This window comes from Paroedura picta, chromosome 1 (genome assembly GCF_049243985.1).
Source record: "Paroedura picta isolate Pp20150507F chromosome 1, Ppicta_v3.0, whole genome shotgun sequence".
NCBI classification, from domain to species: Eukaryota; Metazoa; Chordata; class Lepidosauria; order Squamata; family Gekkonidae; genus Paroedura; species Paroedura picta.
Genome location: NC_135369.1, coordinates 175,154,421 through 175,171,432, shown reverse-complemented (window position 1 = coordinate 175,171,432; position 17,012 = coordinate 175,154,421). Strand labels below are relative to the sequence as shown.

General features: G+C 46.0%; 1 protein-coding gene and 1 non-coding gene across 3 annotated transcripts in view; both read right to left on the bottom strand.

Annotated features, from left to right (window-relative positions):
- Positions 1-17,012, bottom strand: part of ETF1 (eukaryotic translation termination factor 1) — a 38,683-nt gene that overhangs the window by 5,289 nt on the left and 16,382 nt on the right. For both annotated transcript variants that reach the window (XM_077312795.1, XM_077312803.1), the window contains 7 exons: positions 14,901-15,076; positions 14,677-14,816; positions 10,477-10,615; positions 9,436-9,626; positions 7,609-7,738; positions 4,904-5,059; positions 1,418-1,482 (listed from right to left, as the gene is read on the bottom strand). In XM_077312795.1, the coding sequence (XP_077168910.1) occupies positions 1,418-1,482; positions 4,904-5,059; positions 7,609-7,738; positions 9,436-9,626; positions 10,477-10,615; positions 14,677-14,816; positions 14,901-15,076 (997 nt within the window). The remainder of the gene's footprint in view (positions 1-1,417; positions 1,483-4,903; positions 5,060-7,608; positions 7,739-9,435; positions 9,627-10,476; positions 10,616-14,676; positions 14,817-14,900; positions 15,077-17,012) is intronic.
- LOC143828058 (U6 spliceosomal RNA) lies at positions 6,532-6,637 on the bottom strand. Its single transcript, XR_013227492.1, has one exon. It is a non-coding gene; the product is annotated as a U6 spliceosomal RNA (small nuclear RNA).

Sequence of the window (17,012 nt, the reverse complement as noted above, 5' to 3'; positions counted from 1 at the left end):
ACCCACATTTGAAGCTGAAGGTACTCAAGCCCATCATGAGCTCCCTCCTTCATTAGCCTTTTACTGTGAGTCTCTTTCACACCGTTCAAGAGCATTAGGTACTCAAACTGGAGAAGTTGCAAAAGTCTCACCCTTTAAGAACCCGAACGCCTTTTACCCTTTGGCAACAGGTTTCCCCCCTGCTATCCAGATTATATTACTGTGGGTGTCCTTTGATGGTCTGCCAGCTGCTCTTCTTGCTTAGAGGACGGGACTTAGAGCTCTCTCCCTCTTCCTCTTGTCAGCTTGCAAAGCTGTCGTGTCAAAAGTGATTCCACCCCCACCAACATGAACTATGTAGAATGAAGAACCTCAAAACAATGGGCATGCCTGGGACTCCACCCGGGAGGGAGGCGAGGAGCGGAATAAGCACAGCAATGAAAGGAGCACCAGAGAAGCTGGTCTGGGCTTCTGTCTAAGCTGTTCTGAATCCTACCCCGGGTCTGCCAGGGAGGAATCAGCGACTAGGGCAGGGGTAGTCAAACTGTGGCCCTCCAGATGTCCATGGACCACAATTCCCAGAAGCCCCTGCCAGCATTCGCTTCTGGGAATTGTGGTCCATGGACATCTGGAGGGCCGCAGTTTGACTACCCCTGGACTAGGGCTTCTTTTCCCTTGTTGCTGGTGGGGAAGGTCTTGCGGCTGCATGTGCTTTTGGAAGCGAGCAGCGAAAGGAAGCTAGGGTTGCCAATGACTGAAATGTCTATGAAAGAATCATTTGGCAGATGCAGGAATCTGTAGACCAGCCATTCTCAATCTTTGTTTTTGGCCACTGCCCTTTTAGGAGCTCTTCTCAGGTTATCCAGGGTCCCCTGCGGTAGGCTGGCTGCTTGCCCAGTGAACTCGGCTTAAAAAGGCCTAAACTAAGAGTGAACTAACTATAACTATACTCAACATACCTTTATAGATAAGTGAGACAGATTTCTAGAACATTCGACCAAGAGAAACATGGGCGTTTCTACTGTATCTTGAAGGCATTAATTCAAGCACACACAGAGGAACTGATTACATGAGTTCTTTTTCTTTCCCTTGGTGAAAGTTGGACTTTTAAGCAATTAATGACATGCGACAAAAAGGATATTTCATCAATTCAGTTCCCTGGGCTTCCCATAAACCTGCTGGGTTCTTCACATTGTTCAATCTGTAGCACCCTTTCAAATGTGCCAGACCCCCCCCCCCTTGAGAATGGCTGCTGTAGACAAGCAAGGAAACTAAAGGAGCTGGGCTGCTAAGTTAAGCTTTCCGCAGTCATTTTTCTCATGCGTGTATCACAAATACAGTCTAAACATAAAGAACCGGAAAGGTAAGTTAGGCAGACACACATTCACAAAACCCCAGGCTACCACAGCATGCTCCAGATGTAGTTTTGAAAAAATACCTCTTTATCTGTGAAGTGGGATTTGTCTTTTTCTTGTTCCGGTGTCAAATAGAGTATCTTCTCCTCTGGCAGGGCAAAAGGAAGAGATTCAGCAAAACTTTGTGAAACAGATTAAGTGGCACAACATTCCTAATTTACAGCACAAAAGCCAGATGTGATTGACACAGGGGACCGGAAGCTCTTTTTGTGAGGAACCCTATGCTCAAACAAGCAACGTGAGCAGATGCAAACCAGGCTGTGTTGTTGCACCTTGCCTACTTGGGATTTCAGAAAGAGGTTCCCTTCCACCACTGGCTAGTGTTAGAAGATGGTCGTAGCCTGCCCTCCTCCACATGCAGCCAGCTGGGTGACAATGGGCCAGTCACCGTTCTCTTACCGCTCTCTCAGCCCCACCTCCCCTCACAGGGAGTGTGTTGCGGGGAGAGGAAAGGAAGGAGATGGCCAGAGTGCTGCCACCCAGCACCTGAAGAGAGGGGGATGGCAAATATGGTATTTACTGTGAGGGTCCATTCTACTAGGAAGTGTCTAGGATACCCAGATGTGGGTAGGGAACACCCTTCTTTCCAATAACGCAATCTGAGAAACTCCGCAAACGCAGCAACACAATCCTACCCAGACTAACCACTCGGTCAATCACCCCATTATTGAACTTCCCTTTTGTTTCCTATAGCATCTCTATACTTCCATTTCCTTTTTTGGCAGAGTGGAATGAAGTGGGCCCGAGTCTCCTAGTTGCTTCCAAGGAGACAGGGGTACTGGTCACAGACTAATGTCTTCAGAGACTCTACATTTGGGTCCAGAACCAACCCAGGAAGCCAGTTCGCTTCTCTGTTGGGCCAAGCTATGAATGTAGTCTGCTTTTATGCTTTGTAGGTGAAGATTTGACCATTTCATGCCCCTTGAAGCTTGCTTAAAGGCTTCTCTCTTTAAGCTTAAAGGCTTAAAGGTGCTCCCCTGGGTGCGCACGTAGGCCTTGGCCAACATGTTGGTCTGGATGCCCATAGATGAGGATTCAATGGTTGAAGGAAAAATGATGATGGGCCAAGGAAAAGGTTCTCAACTATGACCAATTTCTTGATCGGGACTGATCCCGAAGGAACAAATTCCCTTGTATGTAACGTTGACTCCACGTGAGCTCTCCATTCCCCCCAGATTGGCATCCATTGTCACCACCAGTTCTGGTGCGAGAAGAACGGATCGGCCTCTCAGAAGGCTGGAGATTCCAGGGAAATCTGCTGTAGACTAGAGGAGTCTTAGCAGGAAAACATGCCTGAGACACCACAGAAGAGCCAAAATGTCTCCTGGGAATTGAACTATCTGAGATTGGAAGGACCTACTTCTTATATTTAGCTCTGTTAGAATACCTTCTAGCTTGTCCCCCCAAGAGCATGTAACCCTTGAAGGGGCGAGATGCTCTTATGGTCTTGGCTGAAGCTTCCATCAAACAGTTGCTCAGCCAGAGGGTGTGCTTGGCATCCACAGTAGTGACAATGGCCCTTGCTGAACTGCACACAACTAAGGAAGTCTCTGCCCTCAGGAGGGAGGACATAAAAAAAAACTTTCTCTGCATCTTGCGCAGCCGAAGGAATGACGTACAGGCTAAAAAGAAATTAAGCTGCTGAAGTCTCCTATGGACTTCAGCCTCTTTAGGTGCCCCTTCCTCCATCTATGCAACAGTTTGATTTGGAGGCCATATTGGCAACGGCAGCACCCACACCGGGATATGGAGGAGTTACTGCTGAAGCTGGGAAGGCATGGCACTTCCTGAGCCATCAGAAAACTTGAGTGAATAGTTCATCCTACTCAGTTTTCAGTACCTGGACAGGTAACTTAAGGAAAGGCAAGTTAGAGGTCGCTGCTAGAGTAAGCCATAACCCCCTCTCCCTGAGACAGGAATGCCCTCCTGATGTGGAGAACCCACAGCAGGAGTACAAAGTTTTTGGAACTTTAGAGCAGGAACAAAAGATACAAGAAGACCTTGGTGGCAAAAGGCTTCTTGGGGCTTGGGAGGTGACCTTCAACATTGATTGGACCTTCTTTTTTGGACAGGCCAGGGTTTGTATCGGAGAGAACAGGGGAATCATCTGAAGTTGGTGAAAGCCATACTCTTGAGTATGAATGATCAACACAAACTTTCTTGCAGGCTAGGTGGAGACCTGGGGTGGATCCTGCCCTGTCTGACTCTAAAAGCAGGGGTATTCAACCTGTGGTCCTCCAGATGTTCATGAGCTACAATTCCCATGACCACCTGCCAGCGTTTGCTGGTAGGGGCTCATGGGAATTGTAGTCCATGGACATCTCGAGGACAACAGGTTGATACCCCTGGACAACTTCTTGCACAGCTTAATGTTACCAGATTGCCCCATTGTTGAGGAGGCATGCGGTAAATCAAGACGCTGGACTTCAAAGAGAACATAAAAAGCGAAAACACTCGGAGAGCTCTCTCCAAATGCTAACTTTTTCCGAGACCGGAAGTGAAGATCGAAGGGGGAACCCCTTCCCTCTGGGACACTGAAGCTGAACTTCCTGCTGCCAAATGTGGACGGATGGGAGTTCCCCACACATCCAGTTCTCCTTGTCCTTCCAAGGGAGAATGCAACTAAATTCACTGTCTTTTGAGCCTTACTGGTATGCACCAGGGCTCCAGCATGCGCAAAAGGAATTATTCTGACCGGCCTCCAGCTACTGGTCTCTTAGAAAATCCATCAACACCAACAATGCTTAGAGCAGCAACATAGTCACGATCCACCTGCTCTGTGGTCCACTCCCAGCAGCAGATGAAGGACTGCCCCAATCCCTGCTGGGAGCAGATGGGCTGGTCAAGAGTCAGGAGGTGGCCTGTGACAGCTGCCCAACTATGGTGACACCTGAGTATCAGCCCAAAAAGCCTGTTCTTAACTCTACATGCATGCATTTATAAGCATTAAACACAAGTACTTTCAAATATCACTTAATGGTTGACTACCCATGTTGAGATGGGTATAGAGCCTCTTGTGGCGCAGAGTGGTAAGACAGCAGACATGCAGTCTGAAGCTCTGCCCATGAGGCTGGGAGTTCGATCCCAGCAGCCGGCTCAAACTTGATTCAGCCTTCCATCCTTCCGAGGTCGGTAAAATGAGTACCCAGCTTGCTGGGGGGTAAACGGTAATGACTGGGGAAGGCACTGGCAAACCACCCTGTATTGAGTCTGCCATGAAAACGCTAGAGGGCGTCACCCCAAGGGTCAGACATGACCTAGTGCTTGCACAGGGGATACCTTTACCTTTACCCTTACCCATCTTGAGGGGTTTTCTGAACATCAACTGTAAAGGCGAAACATGTATATTTACATGCATATATTAACCAAAGGTGGTCCATGTTCATAAATATGTGTAAAAATGCCCCAGTGATTTTGTATGATTTCAAGTGAGAACACTCAAGATGAAAGAGGCTTTAGAATGTAATCCGCGTCACTCTAAACAGATATGCAGTTGCTAAAATCCATACCTTCCGTGCCTTGGCAATGGAGAACATATCTCATTATATCCAGATTTTCATAAACTATCAGGATCTCTACTGCTCCCATTTCTAAGGCTTTTAGAGTGTCTTCAACACCAAAACAGTATTTCCCCGTGTCCTGGCTGATTTCATCAAAATACCGGCCTAGTACAAACCAAAAGACAATAAATAAAGAGGGAATGAACATACCATGTGTACGATAAATCAACATGATTTTGAACGTAGCAGCAATTTAATTTAGCCGACAGGAGGATGTTATTATGAGCCACATTGTTAATTGTTATGCCCACATGATGCGAAGGATCCTAACCCATCCCCGCTTGTCTACTGGGCAAAGTTTGAAGCCTTTGTTCCACAGAAAAGCACTTAAACTGGAGGTAGGGGTCAAACTTGGCTCAGGAGAACAGTAAAATCCACCAAAATGACCATCGGATTCAACAGCAACAACACAACTGGCAGATCCACATGCTCTGTATCTGACTTCTTCTGACATGGGAACGCCCTTCACGTCTAATAATTATGACAACGTCTCCGGCAGGCCTGCTTCATGGGAACCGTGTCCCTTTATTGGTGCACAGTTAAGATTCCATTTTGAGAACAGGAGATGGTCAAGAAGGAGGTTTGCATTAGTACCTTTCAGGATAAAGGAGCACCCCAGAAGAAAAACAATGTTCTTACTTGCTTTGCATTAGGGGAAGGCCTTCATTTCCTAGGACCCAATTCGGAATTCCTCAACTCCCCCAAATCTAATCCCGAACACTCACTGGAAGATGATGCCGTTTTAAAAAAATGTTTAAAACGCATGCAACGACTTGCAAGTTTATACAAGCTTGCGTGTGCAACAAAAATGGGCTTTCCGCGGGCTGCTAAGAACGGACGTTACAAACACCGGAGAGTTAAATGCCATCGCCTGTCATCCAGTGGACTGGGAATTTTACCAGCTTGGCAATATCTGAACGGATGGCATGCAGACAACAATTGCCCGTGGCTGTATTTTTAGGTGTCTCAAAATGTTTTACAGACGCTTGTCTGCCGACTTGCCACCGTAGCTTCAAATTGCACTCTAACAGCAAAGCCCAGATATCTTTGGATGCTTCGATACAGTAGCTGCAGCTGTTAACAGCAAGGCAGATCTTTCAACAAATCGACAAGGGTCCTATGTCTGTAGGAAAATGCGAACTCTAAAGAAAATACATTGGCAGTTTTAAAAAAAAATCCAAAAATGGTATCAAGGAGAGCTTTGGATGGCCAAGAGAATATTCTCTCCAACTTAATCCAGTACTGAACGGCTCGGGCGGCTCATTTTCAGTGACAAGTTTCACGTGCACCACTTTCAAAAGGGTCTCATCGACAGCCACGCCTTGTTCCCAACAGCAAGGCTCAGATCAATTAGAAGCTGAGCTGTACAATAAAAGAATGTAAAAATGTTGATTATTTATTGTAGTGCACAATTAAAAACAGAAGAAAAGCTTCATAAAAACTATACAGAACTAACAGCACAGAAGACCAAATGTGTTTCGACCCGACTGGGTCTTCCGCAGTGGTCAGAACTGTGATAATACACTCTCTATAAAAAAATCTATATTACACTCTTTGATATAGCTTTTTTTTCTCACGCACATGAGATACACTCTCAGCACAGAATAATAGAATAGCGCAGGGGCCGTGCTAATCTTCTCTGTATCGTTCCAATTTTAGTATTTGTGCTGCTGAAGCGAACACTAATACTCTACCTTCTGCTGTTCTATATGGGAGATTTCTACAGATCCCGTATTCAGCTAGGTTGTGCCCATGTGGACAATGCTGTATAGAATCAATTACACACGTTTTCTTCCATTGTCCATTTTATTCTTCGATCCGAGCCAAATTTCTTAACTCACTGCTGTGTAAGAGAACTACATTCGGATGAACGAAAGACTCAGTTTCTTTTGACATCCCAGAACCCCGATATAATTGAACCAGTAGCAAAGTTTTTACATCTTGCCATGAGAAATCGTGAATGTATTACGTCTAAAGCATGATCTTTGCCTTTGTTCTCACTAGCAGTGCATCCTTTTGCACTTTCCCTTCTTATATTGTACTTTCATATGCTATTAAAGGCTTGTTGTTGTTGTATAATAGCGAAGAATGGTGACCCTAGGCACATATCATAGGAGGTGGTCTCCAAAAAGGATAACATTTACATATATTGGTTGGAGCCATAATTTACAGATCCCATTCAACCACTCAGCTACACTTTATAAAGAGTTTAATATAGATATTTTATAGAGAGCGTATTATCACAGTTCTGACCACAGGAAGACCCAGTAGGGTCAAAACGTGTTTGGTCTTCTGTGCTGTTAATTCTGTATAGTTCTTATGAAGTTTTTATTCGGTTTTTAATTGTGAACTATAAAAAATAACCAACAAGTTCTACATTATTTTATTGTACAGCTCAACTTCTGAGTTCCTACCTGGTTAAGGTTGGGTTGTGCTCCTTTTTTGGTTTCGGTTTCAGATCAAATAGGCAACATTGTATGTTTATCGGTAAGAATGGGATCGATAAAAAGTACACTACAACTCTGCTAGTACTATTTCCCACTACTCTACAGCAGAAGGAAGAATCCTATAACCTCAATAGCTACCCTTACAGACCATCTGGGGTCTATTTATGCTGCAAGGAAAGGTCAGATGGGTAACGTATTTATTCATACCTATTAGTTTCTTTTCTTGAATGAATTTCACATTAGACAGAACCTCGGTGGACAATTCAATGGCTTGATTGAACCCATTTTCACCACCATATGAGATGTCAACTAGCTTTAGTACTTTGGACTGCAATCGCTACAAAAAAAAAAGAGATGCGAGACCCAAGGTTAGCAGCGCTACTCTAAAAGATGAAGAATGTTTCATCGTTGACCCAACCAGAATGCCTCTAGATTCAAATACGGGCATTTCGTATGGAAATAACCAATCCCCACACTGAATCCAAGGGACTGCGCATCACTATAAATACCTGTTTTGGTTCTTTTACTTGAAAATGTAAAATGAAACCTCACCCTCTTAGAAGATGAGTTGGTTCTTATATGCTGCTTTTCTGTACCCGAAAGAGTCTCAAAGCAGCCTACAGTTGCCTTCCCTTTCCTCTCCCCACAACAGACACCCTGTGAGGAAGGTGAGGCTGAGGGAGCCCTGATATTACTGAAGAAGAAGAGTTGGTTCTTATATGCCGCTTTTCTCTACCCGAAGGAGTCTCAAAGCGGCTTACATTCACCTTCCGTTCCCTCTCCCCACAACAGACGCCCTGTGAGGGAGGTGAGGCTGAGAGAGCCCTGATATTACTGAAGAAGAAGAAGAGTTGGTTCTTATCTGCCGCTTTTCTCTACCCGAAGGAGTCTCAAAGCGGCTTACAGTTGCCTTCCCTTTCCTCTTCCCACAACAGACACCCTGTGAGGTGGGTGACGCTGAGAGAGCCTCACCCACCTCACTCTCTTATATACCTCACCCTCTTATATAAAGGAAGAGAGTAACTGCCTGCTCGTGGGCTCAGATCCTTCTTGCGCATCTCTGTCTTACACCATACAACGCCTTCCTCCGGCAGGTGGTGCTTTCTGCTCATGCAAGATCTTGGACTTGCATCAGCTGAAGGCATCAGGAGAACATACTCCACTATCAAGGACAGCTGTGCAGGTGGAAGGCGGAAGATCCAAGCTGCTATTTCTAAATAAACTAAACAGACATGAATGAATCTAGCTAACCAAAGGAGTGGGATAATTACCACCAAAGATGTCTTCCTGAAGCAGCCAAGATGCACCCCCCCCCGCCCCGCAACTTTTTATTTATTTTTTTTGCCTCTCATACTATTCCCTGAAGAGCCTTGTGTGGCGCAGGGTGGTAAGGCAGCTGACATGCAGTCTGAAAGCTCTGCCCATGAGGTTGGGAGTTCAATCCCAGCAGCCGGCTCAAGGTTGACTCAGCCTTCCATCCTTCCGAGGTCGGTAAAATGAGTACCCAGCTTGCTGGGGGGTGAAACGGTCATGACTGGGGAAGGGAATGGCAAACCACCCTGTAATGAGTCTGCCAAGAAAACGCTAAGAGGGCATCACCCCAAGGGTCAGACATGACTCGGTGCTTGCACAGGGGATACCTTTACTATTCCCTGAGGATTCCCCCCAATCCCTCAAAAGCAGCATCTTGGGGAAAAAAGCAGGCTGCAGTGAAGAGCGGACAAGAGTATTTGGCTCCACTGACAGAAACGCCTTGCATAAGCAGAAACCGTCTGGACCCACCTCAAAGGTTTTAGGCCTTCAATGCTTGCTCCAACGTGAGCAGTATTTGATGAATGCCTGGAATCTAGAGGGAAATTTCCCATTGTTTCTAATGGCCAATGTTGGCACATTTTGTCCTCTCCCCTGCACCCTGAATTACGGTTCTTGTGAAGTTTAACCCTTAGCTCCCTGCACTGCAGCATGCAAAGGAATTAGGCATACGAGCCGTCGACGCAACCGAACGCTGCTTGACAGAGGACGTTTTTTGTTTACCTGATCAAACATGTCCGACTGGCTCAGCTCGGTTTTAAAGTCAGCCGATCCAGCTAGCACGAGACCGGCCACGTTCACTTTGTCGCCGGAAATGAACAGCTGCACGGCCGTCTCCGCCACTTTCCTTACGTAGTTGTGCCGTTTCTCCATCCTCAAGCGAGCGAAACGCAAGGCAGACTGACCTCCTCTTCCTTGGAGACAGAGAGAGCGAGCAGGGGTTGAAATGCACGCAGCAAAAGTGAAATGTCTCTCTTAATGAAAACGGGGTTTCACCCTCAGCTTTCTCTCTTTAGCGTTCGGATGCCTGGAACAGGTGCATATTGGTGAGCCCAGGACCAAGTTCACAGACTTTCAGGAATGGACCAATTTAGAACCAAGGAGTCAGAAGGGATCTCCACGGCCACCTAGTCCAGCCCCCTGCAGGATGCAGGAAATTCACAACTACTATATTCACAACAACCAGCATTTTCAAAGCAGGGCAACCCCTTTTTTATGTACGCTGTCATGACAAGCTTAAAAGACGACAGTAACAAAAAGACTACCACCCAATACACAGTAAGGAAGGGAAACGTTCTGCAAATGAAGTCACCCAAATTGTTTGGCCTCCCATTTCTACTTACCTTGCTCTCGCAATAGCTTGTTCAGAGAAAAGCTACAAATTCTCATGGAACGGTTCACCAATGGGATTGATCCTATGAGGCCTTATTCCTGGTGCTAAAAGCCTTTTTCGGGAGGGGGAAGAGGCAGAGCACTCTTGCCCTCTTCATCCTCATCGCATGTGGCAATGTTCCCCCCCCCCAACGTGGCACTGTTTTTCATCCACAACATGGCCCAACATCACCAAAAGGGATAGGTGGGAAAACATCTACGTCTGCCACCCGGTGGCAGTTCGTAGGATACATCCCAATATTTTCCGCTGGAAGTCAAACGCATTCATATTTTTCTCCACCCGCCCAAAACACATCTTGGATGAAAGCGCTTCCTCCCTAGAGACACCATCTCATGTTTAACACATTCGGTGGTCCATTCTTATACATTTACCATGCTTCTTCGGAAGATCCACTGTGAATTTGTGCAGCACTTCTCGGGTGTTTCCTTGAAGAGTGCCAAAAAGTGCACCGCTACCATCTATTACAATAAAGCCGAACTTGCTATCATCTGACAGTAGCGCTGTAAGGGCCTGCAAGTCAGCACAGAAGGGGAAACAAAACAAACAAAAAGCGTGTTGAAAGGAAAACCTGACATTCGGCCTTACAAGCATTCTGTTCGCTGAATTGAGCAGGAATCTGCAAAGTGGAGAGTTCAATTTATTGGATTTAAGTCATAGACACACTGCCTTGCTCCCCAATGGGAACCTAAGTCATTTAACCCTCTTGCAACGCTGCAAGGTGGGTTAGGCAGAGTCTGTAACTGGTGCAAGGTCACCCAGTGACCTTCCATGGCAGCGTGGGGATTCCAACCCAGCTTTCCCAGATATCACTCCAATGCCCTAGCCACTGAAACAGAGTAGCTGCCTTCTGCTGAAGGGAAGTGTGCAGCCATTTTGACTTCATTCCGCATATGTTGGACAATACACTTCAGAAGCAGATTTTCCTGCTCCGCACAGGAAAACAGAGCTGCAAAAGCACACTGAAAGGGCACTATCCGATGTGTCAAGAACGTGACCAGGGTGCACCTATGATTGTCTCATGGCACACTGGCTGAAAGGATCAGGTTCAAGGTCTTGGTAATGACCTTCAAAGCCCTATACGGTCTGGGACCTGCGTAAATGTCTCTCCCAGTACGTTCCCTGGAGAGCGCCATGCTCTGCAAATACCAACTTCTTGGTGGTCTCAGGCCCCAAAGATATCCACCTGGCCTTGACCAGAGCCAGGCCCCTTTTCGGCACTGGCTCTAACCTGGTGCAATGAGTTGCCAGTCGAAAGTCGGGCCCTTACAGAGCTGTCAGAGTTCCACAGGGCTTAGGGCGGAGGCCATGTTGGTTGGCGATCATATGGGTCTCCCCTCCTCTCCTCGGCTCCCTACCCTATGGCCACTTTCTGGCAAGGAACAAAATGGTAGCTGTGTGTGTGGGGGGGGGGGGCGGGGGTAGAATTGAAGAAACCAAACTGTGGTTTTAACAATGTCATTTTGTTGTTGTAAAATCTCCTTAGGCCTGCTTGCGGGGAGGGGCGGCATAAAAACCAAATCATCCTGAATACAAACAAAACAGGGACTGGCTAAGTTAATTTAAAGCCGGTTATCGCTGTCTGAGTTGAATGTGTGATCTGCTTTCTACATGAAGCATCCCTTTAAGCTAGTCGGCAAGAGCTGCTGCCACACTGGATTACATAACGATGTACGGAGTCGATAAGGGTCAAGCAGACCTGATTTGAAGTGAAAGGACAAGCTCTGGAGGAGAAGGAAAGCTTCACTCCCAAAGCTCAGCTGAGCTCGGATTTTCAAAAAGTCACACACTACTGGGAAAAAGGAAGGAGGGAAGCACCAAAAGTGACCGGAACAGCAAGGGATGCAAACCATGAAGCAGTGCCCAAAGATCTAACTCGTAAATATACAGCTTGTCTAGGCTTTGCATCTCATGCGATTCTTGCAATTAAGCGACTGACCGATAATGAGCATGAACTGCCTTTGGGCAAGTGAGGTGAGAAGCAGAAAGATGCGCTGTAAAAGCTCACAAGCTGACACACAAGCACAACATGCTTGCCGCTTGCCCGGGGCTCCAATTAGGGGTGTCACGCCGGACACACTGTCAGAAGTCTGCGGCTAGCTAAGCAGTTACTGGCTTTTAAGCTTTCGCTACTTTGCCGGCCCTGCTAGCGTGAGTTCAGAAGCACAAGAGGCCGCATGCTGGTTAAAAACAAGCCTGTCAAACCTCCGTGTACCAGCAGGAGTTTGCACAGTTCTGCAGGACCCGAAAAACAGAACTCTACTGCTAAGCTTTTGATTGAAGCCAACAAACCAACATTGTTGATTTGAGCCCCCTAGGACCCTCCCCTATCAGATACGCCGCCTGATATAACACAAGGCGACCCCCAAGTCCTGCTACCTCATCACTTGATAGTGCATAGAGTAAAGGTGTTAACAGTTGGATGATGACATCTACAATTTGCAAGTTTATCAATTCACAGGCTAATGAGTCCTTCATTATACACGTGCCAAAAAAATTGGATGGAATTGTGAACCATGAATTTAAATCGTAAGCCACCTTGAGCCAAAAAGGAGGGCGGCAGAGAAATGTTAGAAAATTAAAGAAAGAAAAAAAAAAAGGAAATGCTAGTGAGGAACCACAAGCAAGCACAATGGTGTGGTGTAGTGTGCGGTCAGTCCGCTGTGCTGGAACGGGGGGGGGGGGGGGCAGGTTCAAACCCACGTCGGCCCTAGCTACTGCTGCCCCAACCGAAAACACGCAAGTTAAACCAGGTAGCCAGCAGACATCCAGAAAAACAATCACGTGAATCCAAATTGTTCCCTGATCAAAAATGAGAACGTTCATATTTATAATTAGGATTATTTTTTCCGCCATATTGGGGGTTTTGGTGTACTATTTTGTGTGGTTTAATGGGGGGGGGGTTATTGTTATGGGGAATTTTTGTATTGTAACCTGCCACGAGCCGGTACGCTGAGAGTGGCGGGTAAGAAATATAATAAATAATAATAAAAATAAAATAATTACCAAAAGAGCTTCAAACTCCACTACCTCCAACTGGCTGCAGATCCCTGGCCTCAAAGACAAGGGACCAGAGCCTTCTCGGTCCTGGCTCCCACCTGGTGGAACGAGCTCCCACAATTCTGCAGGGCCTATAAAAGGGAGCTCCTCCTCCAGGCATTTGCTTGAGGCCAACCGACTCAAAACATCTACAGGTGTTGTTCCCCCGCCCCCATATCTACCTAGGGATTGTCAATGTTATTGTTCTATTAAAATACTGTTCTAGTTAGCATGTTATGTCATGATTGTATTCTGTTATATTGTTCTAGGACAGGGGTAGTCAACCTGTGGTCCTCCAGATGTTCATGGACTACAATTCCCATGATCCTCTGCTGGAAGGAGCTCATGGGAATTGTAGTCCATAAACATCTGGAGGACCACAGGTTGACTACCCCTGCTCTATGTAACTGTTCTATGGCGTTTTATGTAAACTGCCCAGATCCATATGGAAGGGTGGTATAAAAGTCAAATAAATAAACAAACAAAAACGTTACAAATAATAATATGTCTTTTTTTCGAAAAAGCTGTTTAGAAAATCTCAATCAGTTGGTTCAGAATTTAAAAGCAGATATGTTACTTTGGTCGGAAGTGCTTTTCAAGAAATGAACCAGGTACCTTGAGTGATTAATAAAAGGGACAATCAATGCTTGCGGGCTCACAATCAAACTGAGGCATAATATATATATGTAAAAAGGGAAGGAGCGAACACAGGAAATTGGGGAAAGCCTGAGCAAAGAAATGAGTCTTTCAACACTTCTTGAAGATGGCGATGGATGGAATGAGGCAGAGGTCAGTAGAAGGGCACGCCGATGATGGGGGGGGGGAGCTCAGGCAAATGCAGGCGTAGGGTAGGAAGAGCTCAAAGAATGAGTGATAGTAGCAAGTGGGAAAACAGGATGCAAAGAAAGGGATCCAGGGGACACAGCTGTTTTAATTTCATACTCTTAAGGATCACCCTCATTTCTTTTATGAGAGAGAAATCATCAACTTGCAGCTTCCATATTACACTCCTTCCACAGGCAGGGGCATCAACTCAGGGTCGGTTGGCCTGAATGCCAGAGCCAATTTGTGCTAAGGATTACATTTCATTACAGTTTTCCATGGAAAAAATTCTCGTCTTTCAAGACCACGCTTCAAAGACGTGACAATTCAAATCAGGTGTCCTGTCTGTAATGATGGGCTTGACATTGGAGGGCAGGCACTGAATTGCAAGTTCCAGAGCTGCATTACGCCAGGACTGATCCATGCAGCCCCGTTTGTTCATGCTCTCGGGCGCTAAGAGCTGCGGCAGAGAGAAGGAATCAACAGAAATGATCACGGCATGTGGTGGGGCTGGATCCAGGTCCTCTGATTGCAAATCAATGATGCAGCTCAATACCTTTGGCATGCAAGCACCAATGAAAGCCACTATGCAAAGCTGTGCGCATTACGATTAACACTGGATTATATTTTGCGACGGAAACGGAGCAAACCGGTACGCTATCGATTAAATGAGCGAAGCCAAAATTTGGGCAAAAATGTAGAACGCCTCTTACCTCTGTATGGAATTTATTATCGCACAAATACAAGGATGTATTTATTGGTTTGAAAGGTTCAAAGTCAATGTTCACTTTCTTCTCTTTTCCTTCTTCCGTCACAATTGTTCCACAGTAAACAACCAGACCATTCGGAGGTACTGCAAAGAACACAGGGGGCAACCTTAGAGGACGCCGAAGGGGGTGTCAAGTGACACAAAAGTGTAAGCGGCGGGACCTTTTACCTTTGTTATAAAGTTTTAGCCGTTGCTGTACAGATGTGATGGCGCCGAGGACCGAAAGGCGATTCACTCGAGACTTAATGTTGGATGCCGTACCAAACTCATCGGCTAACATTTTTGCCACTCGTGAAATCTGGTCTTTGGGGGGAATGATCAGTGATATCATGCTGGTGCCATTGCTAAGGGGGAAGAGAAAGAAACTGGGTTAGACGTGCAAATGCACACTCCAAAGAACCTCAAGCATGCGAGAAAACATGTATGCCCAACTCTATCCCACAACATCTGCGGCTGCCTTTCGTTCAAGGTTGCTGTTTTTTCCCCTTGTATATGCCCTTTGACCCATGTCTCAGACCAAAGAAAGACTAAGGGCCAGAACACATTCAATCTAGGACAGTAACTCTCGGCATGTATTAGAAGAAGAAGAGTTGGTTCTTATATGCTGCTTTTCCCTACCCGAAGGAGGCTCAAAGCAGCTTACATTCGCCTTCCCTTTCCTCTCCCCACAACAGACACCGTGTGAGGGAGGTGAGGCTGAGAGAGCCCTGATATTATTACCTCTTATACCAAAATGGAGAAACCATTCAAGAGACCTGATTTGCCAATTTTTACTGAGTGATAAGGATGCCGACGTCACTTTTATTATGGCTGAATTTCTGTCCTCAGTTTTTAAATTTAAACTGTCTGACGTATCTTGACTAACTTTGTTTATCCTGCTTATCTGCTTTATGCCAATAAAGGTATTGTATTGTACTGCTCGGTCAGAACAGCTTTATCAGTGTTATGGGGAGCCCAAGGTCACCCAGCTGGCTGCATGTGGGGGAGCGCAGAATCGAACCTGGCATGCCAGATTAGAGGTCTGCACTCCTAACCACTACACCAAACTGGCTGTCTATTAGGGTATGACAATGTGTGTTTCTCCACTGTTCCATGACTGCATGATGTTTTAACTGTAAATGCTTTGTACTGCTGTAAATTGGCCTCAGGTTAAACAGATGATTTCTTAAAATGGGTGAAAAGATTCCGAATTGGAGTCATAAACCCCTTCTATGTGATCAGGCCAACCAATCTGATCCAGATCGAAATGGCTCAAGGACAGTTTCACCCAGAAATGCCCGCTGTTCCTAGTTCACAACCTGCTCAACTGTCATGCTCAGAAAGGGGAGTTTGGACTAAGGCGGAAAAGGTCCCATTACTCCTTACATGCAGATAGATTCAGGTGGTTAACATGTGGTGAGCCTGTGGTAACAAATGTCCCTGGGTCACTGGTAATTAGGAAGAGCAACCCCTGAAGTAAAACGCAGCAGCAGCACTGGAGAGGCATGTACCGACTGCTTGATGCTTTGAGGCCCAGAGAGGGATCAGATGCAACTACGACAGCGGCACTGCACATAACTCTCCCGACATCGTGCAAACTACCCTCTGGGCTTTGAAAAGACGGATCGCCTTAATACTACCTGAACATATGGGGGAAGTGGTTGTAAAGCTGCCTGACCATTAACAGAGAGGTGCACAGGCTGAACAAACCATAGAAACAAATGTAGAAATGCAGTCAGCTTTAGCTACTTGCAAAGCTGGTGGAATGAAGTTTTAGAAATACTCATTGTGGAACATGCTGCTGCCACCTGCTGGTTAAAATAAGCAAAAAAAAGTATAGGCAGGAGAAAACGTAATCTGCGGAACAGCTCTTAGGCCTGTACCGTCTTAATCAAGATTCAGGTTAACTTTCAGTGGTCTGTAGTTTCACTGCTCTAGAAACTGATCTCTGGATACCATCAAATATTCATGACGTTCTGAATCTTCAACTTGGCTTCAGTAACTGAACACTATGAGCTGAAAACTAGAGCTCAGGGCATGTGGATGGGACATGCTAAAGGTAACACCAGCTGATGACAAGAACAAAAAAAAATATTTGGAACCAACTGCTAATAGATTTTGCCTGGGACAAAAAATAAATCTCTATCTGTTCATGCTTTTAAGTAAAAGAGACAAAGGTCTGTGATTGACCGTAATCCCCCTTCCCCATTTGCCGTCGGGTCACAGGTGACTTCAAATGGCTTTTCATATGGAGAGCCAGCTTGGTGTAATGGTTGGGAGTGTAGACTTCTAATCTGGCAA